This window comes from Protopterus annectens, chromosome 8.part0 (assembly GCF_019279795.1).
Source record: "Protopterus annectens isolate FY-2018-M chromosome 8.part0, PAN1.0, whole genome shotgun sequence".
NCBI lineage: Eukaryota > Metazoa > Chordata > Ceratodontiformes > Protopteridae > Protopterus > Protopterus annectens.
The window spans coordinates 1971731784-1971746213 of record NC_056741.1 but is presented as its reverse complement, the minus strand read 5'-3'; the positions used below and the strand labels follow the sequence as shown (position 1 = coordinate 1971746213).

The 14430-nt window shown below is 37.8% G+C and overlaps 1 protein-coding gene across 1 annotated transcript in view; it reads right to left on the bottom strand.

Annotated features, from left to right (window-relative positions):
- The window catches only part of GNAO1 (G protein subunit alpha o1), a 1256657-nt gene that overhangs the window by 47945 nt on the left and 1194282 nt on the right, over positions 1–14430 (bottom strand). The window contains exon 7 of the mRNA XM_044081503.1: positions 11887–12040. Within this exon, the coding sequence (XP_043937438.1) occupies positions 11887–12040 (154 nt within the window). The remainder of the gene's footprint in view (positions 1–11886; positions 12041–14430) is intronic.

The following is a 14430-nucleotide window of genomic DNA, read 5'->3' as shown; positions in this document are numbered from 1 at the left end:
ATAAGAAGACAGAAATATTCGGTAGATAAAGATGTAAACATAAGGCACTCAGTAGAGTGATACACGGAAAGCAAAAAAGGTCTCACAGTGCTGTGCTGATGCCTACCAGATCTAAGGTGCTATGATTCTCTCTCTTAATAATGTAGAGTGGCAGGTTTGGGGTCTGTTTCAACTAGCCCAGTTAAATATGCACTTTTCAAGAAGCTTTCTCTGATTACAATCTCTGAAACAATCAAACTAAGTAGATGGGAGTGGGAATTGGGACACTAATTTTGTGTAGGTGTCTTGCTCGCTACGTTAGACCCTCATATATATAGTTCTGCTGTTAACTAAACTCGCAACTTTCTTTTTCTCAGATATTATTGTATCACATAGATGAAGGAACTGTCCTGCATGACGAAGCAACAGGCAATGGTTATATTAACTCTCCCCAATCCATCCCGATATCCATCCCGATAGAGCCCACATAATAAATAACTCATGCCCTTTCCTTAGAACGGCAGGCTAGGATCCGCAAAAGCTATCAATTTTGAGTCTGATCTGTACAGACACTAGAATAAGTTGTAAAGAGCAATGCATCCTACAAAGAAGCCACTTAAAATTCAGTATCAAGAATTCCATACATTAAAGATCTTTAACGGTTTAAAAAATAATCTATAAAACAACAAAGTCAGAGTCACAAAGGTATTTCTTTTTTTTTGAGGATTAATTTGCATGGTATGCATACTCATTCAATTGCAATGAAGTTATCAGAAAGAAAAGCTGCATTTATTGCATATCTAAAATATCAAACTCTACCAGCCAAAGTACCACTTCTTTCACTGTAAAATGCTTTTAAATAACTCATGTCAACATGTCTGTCATATCCACACAGGAAATGAAAAATTAGTGCAAGAAAGACAGCAACCTCCTTTCAAATTCCCTTCTTTAAACCAGTTCCATATTAAGTCTAGCCCAGAGCCCACTATGCAAAATAATCTATTCAATATGGCGAATGCGGTCATTCACACATCCCAACAACCATTGCGTTATGGCGGGGAAACATTTGTAGGCTAGCTTTTACATTTGCTCAGAAATCCAGATTGTTATTCATAGTGCAGGAATAAACAAAGAAATAAGAGAGCTGCAGTGCCCAAAAGACACAGTGAAGCTGTAGTGACCAGTAAATAAAACCAAAGGCACTGCCAAGCACCACCAGGGAGCAAATAATGTGAAACAAATCATCCCCATCTCGAAAAGAAGTTTATTTAAATATAACACAAAAGAAACACTAAATTCACATTAAATGGTTAACTTTCTCACGCACTACGTTTTTTGTCCTAAAACCACAGACTTCATCAGATATATGTATATATATATATATATATATATATATATATATATATATATATATATATAAATTGACACTATTTATAATATGCTCAGGGGTTTGAATTTTTCATCAATTACTTTCTTAAAATAATTGGTTAATTGGGGGGGGCTATGCATTTATTGTTAAGATTTACATCCTTGTATTCTTCATCTGAGGAAGTCCTTCGTTTGGGGACAAAAAATGGGTGAGAAAGTTGCATTTAATGTGAATTTTGTGGTTTGTGTTATATTTAAATACACTACTTCTCAGAATGATTTGTTTTGCTTTATTTGCTCCCTGGTGCTTGGCATGGTGCAGGAATAGTTGATTTGGAAAGTGGAAGTAATTTGGTTGTTGTCATGCTTTAAGTGAAAGTCCAAATAAAAGATATGCCTAGTGAGCTGGAAGCAGAAAGATGATTTAATACATACACTATAAGATATCATTATTTTTACAATAAACATATTCTGTTTGTGGACGTCACTGGAATTCGGTATGGTTGAGAGGTATGTCTGGGACTTCAAATCATTGCAGGACTGCCCAAATCAGCTTTCTTGAAACCTTGTCATATGCTTTCTCCAAGTCAGCAAAAGTCGGACATAAAACCAATCAACTTGCCAAACACCAACTAAGAATTCCTACACTCAGTATTGGTATACTGACAGGATGAGACTTGGCAGTTGATGACATGATGGTAAGGAGGAGGCTTGACATCCTCTGTATCCAAGAGACAAGATGGAAGGGCAGTGCTGCAAAGCCACTTGGCTTGAGATCCAGAGTACACTACTCAGGAGGAGAACAGGCTAGAAATGATGTGGGAATTTTGGTGAGGGAGAGGCTTCAAAAGATAGTGAGGGATATCATCAGAATTAGTGACAGACTCATGGTAATCAGACTCCAGTGTAATGGTAGAGCAGTATTCATAATTGCAGCCTATGCCCCACAGCTGGGTTATGAGGAAAAGAGTGCATTCATACAGAAAATGCAGATCCTACTAGATAAAGCAAGACAACAGGAATTGTTGTTGCTAATGGGTGACCTGAATGCACATATCAAGACAGACAGAGCTTGATATTTGGACTGCTTGTGGCCACATGGGTGGGGCGACAGGAATAAAGAAAGAGAGGCTATTCTAGACTTCTGTCTGGCAAACACATGGTACAGAAAATAATAGAGTCACAAGATCACATACAAAAGTGGCCAACATGCAACTCACGTAGACATTCTACTAGTAAGGAAAGGGTACTGCGGTAGAATGAGTTATTTCAAGGTCAACTCCAGTGAAACAGTCAGCCTACAGCATAAACCACTGGGTATCACAATCAGCTGCAAGCAGTAGTCAGAGAAGGCTCTAAGGTCAACAGAGACCAGGCTGAAGACTGGTAGTTGACTGGAGAGATCACACAACAGTTCATGGAATTACTCAGGGTTCTAGCACCAGAAGAAGAAGAGGAAATAGGTGGAGTTGAAGAAGAATGGCACCTCAAAACAGTATGTGTAAGGGCTACAGGACAGATACACGGTCAAGTCAGGTATGGAAATAAGGTGCATAAGGAAAGCTGGTGGTGGGAGGTAGAAAAGACAGACCAGGCTAGAAAGAAATACTGGTTGTCTAACAAAGAGGTTGAGAGAGGAGTTGCAATAGCAAAGAACAAGGCATCAGAGGCATGCTACCAACTTCTGGAAAGTGACTCAGTGGATGGCACAAAGAAACTCTAATAGGCTGCAAGGCAAAGACAGAAAGATAAAGAAGATAGTCAGACATCATTCATAAGGGATGCCAACAGCAACCTGCTCACCAGTCTACAGGACATCAGAGGCAGATGGAAGGAGTAATGAATGAAGAAAACCACATAGAAGCTGTGCTTCCCCAGACACAGCCTATAGTGAGAGATGAAGAGCAGCCCACCACAGAAAAAGTAATAATAGCGCTAAGGAAAATTGAAGTCAGAGAAAATGGCAGGCTCAAATGAGGTCACAGCAGATATAATCAAGATGTTGGGTAAGCTAGGGAAGAAATGGTTCCTGAGAGTGCTCATAGTATGGAGAAACAGGTGTATCCCAGATGACTGGAGAATAAGCATACTAGTGCCAGTGTTCAAGAACAAAGTGGACAATCACAACTTTGGGCAGTATAGAGGTATCAAACTGCATGAAAGTTTTGGAAAGGGTGACTGAATACATAGAGTAGTAGAAAGCAAGATGGGAAATTAGCAGTTTGGATTCAGATCAGGATGTTGCACAACGAACACAATGTTTGCAGTGAGACAGATATTTGAGAAGAACATAGAATTGTGCAAAGAGTCCAAGTATTTCTAGACTTGGAGAAGGCATATGACAAGGTCCCAAGAAAGCTTATTTGGGCAATCCAGCTGTGGTTCAATGTCCCAGAAACATTAGTACAACTAGTACAAGCTACGTACAAGGAACCAATGACTCAAGTATGAACAGTGTTTGTTCTTACAGAGGGGTTCCCAGTGGTAGTGGGTGTGCATCAGTGTTCAGCAATGAGTCCACTGCTGTTCATACTAGTGATGGACTAGATTAACAAATAGGTCAAAGGGGACAGATCAACAAAGTTGCTGTATGCAGATGATGTGGCATTACAGGCAGACTGAGCAAGAGGTTCAGCAAAGGATAGGGGAATTGAATGCAAACCTGAAGGCACATGGGATGAAACTGCGTACAGATAAGACAGTTGTAATGGCAGCAAATGGCAGAAATCAGAAGAAGATGAGAATCGAGACAGAAGGGAAAATAGTAGAACAGGTTAATGGCTTCAAATATCTGGGAGGGGTAGTTGAGGAGAAGGGAAGTCAGAATGAAGAGATCAAAGCTAGAATCAAGAGGGCTGCAGCTAACTGGCACACTGTGTCAGAGGCAGTGTGTGACAGACGAAAGCCAAAAGCATAAAAGTAAGGTGTACAAAACAGTGTGGTGTCCAGTACTACTGGATGGTACAGAAACCTGGGCAGTAAAGGCAGAGCAGTTCCTGAGACCGGTGGTAGGATGCACACTATGGAACAGTGAAGGAATGAGGACATAACAGCAAAAGCCAAAGTAGCTCCAATTGCAGAAAAGGTCAAAGAGAGCAGCTCATGCTGGTTTGGGCACGTGTACAAGAAAGCAGAAGACAATCTGGTGAAGAAGATTTGGGACAGACAGGAAGAAGGCAAGAGATAATGAGGGTATACAGAAAAGAGGTGGATTGATTGTGCCTGAGAAGACCTGTGACAGTCAAGCATTACTGTCAAAGAAGGTAGAACAGGGGCATTGAATAGGGACAGATGTCGACAAGTGACAGGACACCCCAACCCCATGTAGAAATTGGGAAAAGGGGGTTGATGATGATTGATGATGACTCTTTTCTCAACTAATGAATCCTGTCTTTGCATTTTGCATCCAAAGCATATGATATTTAGTTTTGTTAACCAAACTTCCAATGAACAGTCTGGATTTAGTTCCTTAAGTACTGACTGATAGGTGCAATTCTAGCACAAGGTTGCAGCAGCAACTGCACAAGTGACCACAAGGTTACAAATTCCAAATGGGACTTTTAAAGATAACACATTCTTCATCAGTGAAAAGTAACACAACACACAGAAGCTAAAGAACAAAAACAAATGACTATCTACTTACATACATACATACATAAATAAATGCAAATAATGTCACAATAACAGCAAAATAAGAAGTATAGAAAGTAAGAAAAATTTTCCAAAAAACTAAAAAAAATTAATCTAAATTAATATGTCTGTCTTAATCTAGCAGGCTCCTCTTATAGGATAAAGTCTTTTGGATATGAAAGTAATTTAGATCCTACAGGATAATTAGATGAGCATAATCGATACAAGGGTATAATAACTTAGGAAGTTCATTTGATCTTCTATCAACGTATCTATTCGAACCTTCTGATGCCAGGTTCACGTTCAAGTCTGGGAGTTCCCAGTTGACACAGGTTCAGTTCGCGAACTGGGCATCTGAGGATAGACAGGTAGGGATGTATGTTACTTACTCATGTGAGTGGATGGTTCCATGGTAATGTTCTGTGATGTTCCCTGATGGAGGCTGGGGATGTCATACTAGGTTCATGAGTGAAAGTGGAGAAATAGGGTGGAGACAAGGCTGAGCTGATGTGGAAGCAGGGTGAAACACAACATGTCCCCCACTGCACACCCACAAGGACAATTAGGGGGAGCAACAGGGTGGGTCATAAAACTAAACCCCCTGGTGGATGTAAATAGCCAGACCCCCCAGGACGCTATCAAGTTCTCCACTGGCTGCAGCCTTAACAGAGGTGGTCCAAGGAGTTAAGAAGGTGGCTGCCAGACCCAGCAATTGACAGGGGCAATGGGTAGGGGATGTAGGGTAATGCAGAAGGGATATTAAAATCCTTAAAAAATGTGTGGAAGTTACTACAGAGGATTAAGGCTACAATCTGATAATGAACTTTATCCTATAATCCAGGGTTTGATTTCATGCCCTTCATTTGCCTTCTGTTTGAATCTGAGCAGACCACGTAACCAGACAGCTGCTTTTGAAAAGAGATTTGTGCCTTATGGGATTAATCAGATGGCAAATGAATAAAATAACTAACTAAATAAATAAATAAACTGCAATAGTAGCCAAACAAGGAAAACAAAGCCCTGTCTTTACTGGGGGCCAAGCAAGTAACCTTAAAACATAAGATAATAAGTGTTACACCAAAGTCTGTGTAGGGCAATGCACTAAGCAAGACTGTAAAACTAATACTAATTCAATGTAAGCTTCCAAAGAGCCATGATCGTGCAGCCAGTGAGCTAACAAATGACATAATGACAAAATGTATTCCATCGACTGCATTGATAATTAAACTCTCTGTCGTATTTTGTATCTAGAGAAAGAACTGCCAGTTGTTTGAAAGCTAATACCACAAAACTCTAACATACCAGACATGAAAGAAAACTTTATATGTAAATTCATAAACATTAATTTCCTCAAATTCAATATGTACAACTTAGATGGAAGTGAAGAGAGGCAGGGCATAGATATTTAAGCCATAACCAATGACATGGTGTGGTATATTGAAGATTTACCAAGGGTTGGCGTGGTTTAATCACGAGGGTGAAACCCGAATGATTAAATAAAGCCAGCTGTTGGTTATTGCTATTATACAATGACATTATTTAAGAAAAAAAATACTTTTCTTAAATAATGTCTTTGTATATCGGCGCCGTACTGTTCTTCTATGGCTGATGGTATCCTGCTGCCTTGTTTTGATGTACTGCGCATGCATATGGAACTTGCATTTCACACATACCGAGTACATCAATGCTTTGAAAAGGAAGCAACGGACAAAAGAAAGTCTCCGTTGCTCTGTTTTTTTTTTTTTTTTTTTGCTTAAAAAAAAAGTTTTGGCTACTTTAGGGGTAGGAAAGAGAGACAGAATGGAGAAAATGGAAAGTAAATCAGGTACGTGTCTTTAGTTTTAAATAACGTACCTCATTGTCTTTGTATTTCTAACATGCTGCCTCTCTGGTATATCCGGAGTCTGGACTATAGCTTTTTTTTTTAATTTGTGTTTAAAAAATAAATAAATAAATAAAAGTTATGTTATATATGACTGGAAAGAAGTCTGGGTGACCGGACCTTTTTCTGTTGGTATATTCTAGGATTTACAACGGGCACGCTGGTTGGGCTGGCCAATCAGTGTGCTCATTTTCGAATATTAATGGACAGTCATTGTATAATGACTGTTTACACACAACAAATTCCATGTTTTAAACAAACTTCATTTTAGTGTACAATCAACACAAAGTATAAGCAAACATGTCTAGAAATTAAAAATGACAGTAAGTTGCAAACTAAATAAGAGCACAGCACATCAACAACAGCAAATTTCCAATATTTACATTTAAACTTCCATAGTATGATAGTAGAATACAAGGCTATCGACTCAAGAGGCATTTTTATGGCTAGCCATGCTTCCCAATACAATGTGTTAGGTATTAATTCCCAAAGGTTTTGAGAGAGTATATATACTTGGGCACAGGTATACAAGCATTTACAAGCTTCTCCTCTCTGTAAGGGAGACAAAGGTGACAGACCAGGGGTATAGTTACAGTTCCCCATCCAGTGATCTATGTTTCACTTGAATAAGTGCCGGGACGAACCCAGTTTTGCATAGATTGGAAACATATTCCAGGAACCTCTGAAATAGATACTTTTCCCTCCAGCATGTTCTATGTTACATTGCAGGCAAGATTTAGGTCTCTGGGTCAGGTATTCCTGCTGTTATTTTACAGATGTGTAAGATGTCCATTAGGGCTGGATTGGAGATGCTTTGTAGACCAGGCATAGGTTGCCTCTCAACAGCCTGTAAGAGACTGAATAAGGACAAGTCTTAGTAGTGGTCTGCATTGATCTTGTTTTCTGCACCATACATTCTTTTTGTGAGGAATCTGTGGACACACCAGTTGTTTCATATGTCTGACTAGGTACATACAGACGGGCACATTGTACTCAATGACTAGTCTTATGAGAGCAGAGTATGGTGGAATAATGACATGTTTGGATCAAGATGCCATCGCTTATAAGTTGTGCAACATAGAATGATTTCATGATAGTCTAATGCAAATCATTGTCTACATGTGTTCCCAAATGCCTGACAAATCATTGTCGACATGCATTCCTAAATGCCTGACTAAAAATGTCTTCTCTTAGGGATGTACTGTCAGTGTAGTAGTTTGCTGGGGTGGCCACCTTACTAAAATATACTATAATACACTTTTTGGCACTGAGCTTTAGAACATAACTCTGACATTGGTTACTAGTTCGTGTCAGGCCTTCTTGAAAGATTTTTGTGTTTTGAGGAATTCAGTGACTATAACCAATTTACAATCATCTGTAAACTTGGCTAGCCAGAGGCCCTTGTTGTTAGCCTTGACCTTAGGAAAGTAGATATCAAAAATGAGTGGCCATGGCAGTATGCCCTGAGGCACCCCACTTGTAGCAGGTCTTTTTGTGGAGGTAGACTCCCCTACTCTAACTTCTTGGGTCTTGGCTGTAAGCCAGCTGGCTATCCAGAGGGTGATGTAGGGGTTTATACTTAAATTAGTGTGCTTTTTCACAATGCCCAAATAGGGTATTGTGTCAAAAGCCTTAGCCAGGTTGAGGTAGGTAGTATGCACCATTTTGTCCATGTACATTGCTTTGTTGTCCTTCTCAAGGAAATTGACCAGACTGAGTAGGTAAGACCACTCCTTGATAAACCTAAGCTGATTTTGGTCCAATGATTGTAGGTTACATACTGTACATCATCATTTGGGATATCCACGATTATTCTTTCCATATCTTGCATATCAGGCTAGTCAGGGTTATAGGCTGATAATTCACCAGGTATGTGGTTGGCATGCCCTTGTGCAGTGGAATAACTACTCTAGTCCTGGCGGCTCTGATTAAATAGTGATTCTAGTGGGCCTGATAGCTCATGCTTCATGCTATTAATGAGGCATCCTGGGATATTATCATGACCCATTAATGCAGTGTTCTTGGCCTTGGAGACTGTCATGAGTATCTGCTCTTTAGTGATAGTTGGGGGAGCCACTGATGTAAAGCATTTTCTGAGGGGCATCTTTTCGTAGGGAAAACGGATATTATCCACTTCAGCAGTGGCAACAACCATTCCATCTTGCCTCATTGTCAATCATCTTTCTTCAGATATGAGGGATGAAGGTAAATAAACTTGTTTTAGATAACTGACATTCACTCATTTGATTATGAGCATTATTAAGTTGTTTGAATTTTGTTAAACAGCACTAGTATAATTTCCACATGTATAAATATATCTAAAACGAAGATGAGTTGCAAGGCATCAATAGAAAGTGGACAACTGGATGAACAATTTGCTTTTGATACTAAGGGCCAAACAGGTAAAATTACTGAGATATAGGGATGGGAATCTTCTTTTTATATTGCTGTGTCAAATGTCTCATTTCTACATTCAAGATAAAATAAAATTAATTCTAAATGAAATTAAAATTCTAAACTGAAATCACTACTATAGTAAGGAGTGTCTGCTGAATAACTTAAGATTTCTATCACCCATATGGTTTCTGACATACTAAAACTTCCTTTAGGCTTTTTTATACATTTTTCTAAGGCTATAAATGGTCAGTGTTGCATTGGGCAATTAATTGGTGAGCCCATGTTCTGTCCAATTCACATTAAACTTATTTAGAATAAGCAAATGGTTCTTGCTAAAAGCTGTTTGGAGGACATCTAGAGTATTAAGAAATATATATATATATATATATATATATATATATATATATATATATATATATATATATATATATACATATATATAGATAGATATGAAGAAAAACGGATTGTATGTATATAGCATTCACACCATTTTGTGCTACCAAATGATGGCTTTACTACAAAGCCATTTGATACAGACAGCTTCAAGGTACAACCAATATTGTTGGGATTAGGAGCGGCAATGTTTGACTCTACTTTCTAACCTTGTCATTCCAGAAACTGGGAAGATGCTGTGCCAGTTTCAGGAAATAAAATCCATCTTCAGCCATGTTTCAGGAAATTCAAGGATATCCAGATTTAGCGAAACTATATTTGCTTCTGGTTGGTCAGTCTCGCTGTTTAAGCCTCTCATGCTTTACTGAACATTCACAAAGTGATGCCAAATGGACAGCAGATACCATAAAGTGGATAGTACATTTGTGCATGAATGGCCCCTAACATCACCCAAGTTAGTACAAATAAAGTGACCCATCAATGGAATGTGTTTAGGAGGGAACAGTATGTATCCTAATTCCCTTCTGTTTCCAAAGGATATTAATTTATGGTACACATGGTCTGAGGTCCCAGTCTATGTGCACTGATGGGGAAGAGAGTTCCACAATGGTACGTTCAAAGGGAAGCCTCAGTACTCAGTGGGACCACCTGGTTACAAGGAGTGAAATAAATCTGTTTATTTTTTTAAGGGTAACCACCACACAGTAATATGCAAATACATTTCCTAGCTGTGTGCATTAAAATGCAAAAAAAGTAATATAGACCTGTAGAGGAAAAACTATGCCAGATTTTCTTAAGAGATTTTCAACTTTTCATTTCACTTGAAGCAGTAGTCTGACCACATCAGTATTTATGACTCTTAAAGTTCTTACCAACTTCTTAGCAGTGTTTCAATTCTATGCATTTCCTGTTCTTTTTCAATCCATTTCTGATCTAAGATAGTAAGATGCCTGAGAAACATGAATGATTTTGGTTTTTATAATACATGTAATTAAACCATGGTCATCTGAGACAGGGTAACACCCACACTGCTTGACATCTGAAAAATGGGCTGATACTTTAGCTATGCATTTGTCTAAATTCAGTGAAAAAATAAGCAGGCATACTGATTGTGACTAGGTATTATTACTCAATATTGATAGGTTATTGATTATAATAAATATATGTGAGAATTGCATAGTTTATCATAACTTACGTGAGACCACACTTTTACCATTTCATACTCAGTACTGATATATCACTATGATGTAAACCTTCAGGATTTCACCAGTAATGCATAACATTTTTGATCCTGCTGCCAACGATTAGTCTTAATAAATTCTCACTGATAAAGTTACAGTAAAGTAAGATAAATACAGCATGGTCTTAAACAAAAAAAAATCTGTCTTTTTCCCCATCAGTTCTAGATGGTTACACACTTTTCAGGTGAAGTGAACTGATACCTACCAATTAGAATAATATTTGGGAACACTCTACCTGAAAAACTTTCTAAAGGAATATTGAAATACATAGGAAACATGAGGCTGGAAACAAAGAGGCAAAATGAGAGAAGTTCACAAGCAGCCATGCACAGCATCACTAGGTTTCAGCAAAAATTGCAAATGAAGTCAGAGTGATATTTGAAAATGAAGCTTATATTATAAGACCCTTCATGTCACTGAACCCTGACCTGGAGATAACTGCTGGGTTAATTACAATCTGATATGAATTTAAAAGTAAAAAAAAAAAAAAAACAGTTATTTTTTTAATAAATGTATTATTATACTACAGAAAGATGCAAAAGCAACATCTAACCTTTGAAAGGTGATATAATTTTAAGGGGGATATCATGTACATTTTTGCTCACAAGGAAAATTCTCTGTCTCTTCCAGTAATATATCAATTATTTAGGAGTGCATGCAGTACAAAGCCTTTTCTTTTGGGCAATCTGGTGCAGTGTTTGTGTGGGCTGTAGTAAAACTGCTGCAGCTATGGAAAGTTTCTATAACGTTTACAGGGTTTTGTTCATTTATCAAAAGGACAGCAGATTTACCACATGCTAACTTCTTGACAATGGCATGTTCAATGCACAGCTGACAGTGCTTGTGACAATGACTTATGACACATTTTCTTTGGCAATGCACGCCACAAGAACCACAGCTGAAGTTGCACAATGCCGTCCATGACAAAAATGACTGCACAACCTCCAGTCTGCTTTCACACACTTCTGCATCACCTAAGTCTGCTACAAGGCATACCTGTGTATTCTGGGAAGCAGATGGTCAGAGGTGACTTCTTGATCTTCTCAGCAAATAGGTCTTTCTTGTTGAGGAAGAGAATGATGGAAGTATCAATGAAGAATTTGTTGTTACAGATGGAGTCAAAAAGCATGAGAGACTCGTGCATGCGGTTCTGCAGCAGGAAACAGAGACAGAAGACAGAGCGACAGAGAAAGTTAGTACTGGAAAGAGGAAATGGTTATTTGCAAGCATTATTCAGAGTACATGAGGAAATATTTAAGAAATCAGGTTTACAATGCATTCTAGTATACACTGTCAAAGAGATAATGATGTGAATAACTTCTAACAGTTCATTTAAGAGATATGAGCGACTCACTGCTATGAATGGGTTTGCATCAGGTCTGCTGACCCACACACCCCTCCCTCACCAAGTAATTTTGTGACTGCTCCAAAGTATTTGTTTGAATTTATTTCAGCATCTCTGAAGTTGAAGCTGAAACTAGTAAACAAAGTACCATGAGGTACTGACTTCTACGTGACATGAATTTTGAACAATTTCATTACATATCAGTTGTGCTCCATAAATAAAATCAGTTGCAGAACATGCAGCATGGAATATACACACATGATTTGAAATTTTACAGTTTGAAATACAAATAATTTGTAGCTATTAAATGCCAGTCTCATTTAACTACTCCAATTGTGCAGAATGAAGGAATTTGCTACCAAACCTAGGCATAACTTGCATTTCTAAAATGTTTGCCAAAGACTACTTTTGTGCATATTTATAAAATGTTAATATGCAATTTATGTACATTAAGAGTTATGAATCTGCAAGTTTATAGTCTTTCATTCTGAAACACTGCTACTAAGTGAGTTCAGTGGAACATGGCCAGACTTTTAGGAAATCCTCAAAATTATATTCAGTCTGAAGTCAACAGTTCTACATAATACTAGCAATTTCCCTACCCACTAACCAACCCATTGTGAATATCGTCAGACCTCTGCGAATCAAAGTTGCTAAGTTCCCTGAATCGGTCACAGAACTGGTTTAAAAAATTATAAATGAAAGTGCTGAGGATACATTTAACACAGCAGCCAGAATATCTGGTTTTATTTGTTTCTGCCTTGGTATTTCCATCTTATTAAATCCCCATGTTAGTGGTTATGGGGAAACTGTACCCTCAGTTCCCAAACCTTAACATAAATTTATTCTACTTATGCAAAGAATGTCTAAAGGGACCATTCCATAAAAATGGAGAAAACTGTTTCCTGATGTGACTGTTATTTTGTTACTGCTGCCATAATCCTAAGTAATTCTGCTACAATGTGAACTATTTATTAGCAAAAACAAAACAGACTTCATATTGTCCACATCTTTTTAGTTTAAAAGGTAATCTAGAAGCAATGGGAAAGAAACTCTTTGGTCAGTGTGATGCTTCCTGCAGTTGGAAGTTGCCAGAACTAGATTTGTACAGATTGCTTATTCAGTAGTTTTATAACCAGACACAGACAAGTGTTATACAGTTTATCCCAGCCCAAATCTGGAGTATATTGGGAAGGAATGGACATATTCTTGTTAACACACTTTAATCTGAAGAGACCTATTCAATTTATTCAACAGTAAGTGAAAGGAAACATACAAGCATCAGTTAAAAGAAAAGCTGTTGAAATATTTCATTTTTAAGACTGATTCAACAAACTCCACATTGAATATATTAACTGCCTATAAACAGTCTTTTGACTTTCTTTTGAAGTTAACACATTGCCAGAAGTCAGGTGAATTTCTTTTTTTACATACAAATAAACTGGTCTTGAGGGAACTGAGACCACTTTGCGAATCGTAACAACACACTTTCCATGTAACAACAGCCAATGCACAATCATTGCAATACTGCTCGATATTTTCCTGTTTTATTAGAAAATATAGCTGAAATAAGAATTAATTCCAGGCATGATCTAAAACAGAGTTATGACATTTGTATACACCTCAAAAATGTTATTTAAGTTTCTAAAATAAATAGCATACCATCAAAATATCTTACCCATCACTGAAAAAAACATGCTGTTATAGGGTAATGCTTGTCAAGAAAATATCCTAACACCCAGACTCCAAAAGACTTGCTCTGGTATAAAATACAGAGTAAGTCACTTACACTGAGAGAGGTATTTTAGAATCTGACCCCTCCACTGCAAGCCTACTTTATAGCTTGGCCTTAGCAGATAGGTCACTTACTCTGAGAACAAATCTTTTGGAATCAGGGCAGCCTTGCACTGGAAAGTGCAACGAAGCACAAGAAACTAGTCAAACCACAAACGAGTCCCAGCAGCTGTAGAATCTTCATACTTAATTTAATAAAATTCAACAATAAAATGACTTGAAGCGCTTTTTGTCTGCCAAGTAGCAAACGTCATCAGAAATAACAACTCTACAGTGAGAATCCTTTAAATAATCACTTAAATCAAATAAATGCGGGACAATTAACTAATTAATTATTTAAAAGAACATTACCGAAAATATAAGCAATGCATATATAAATATATAGTAATATTTCATTTAAA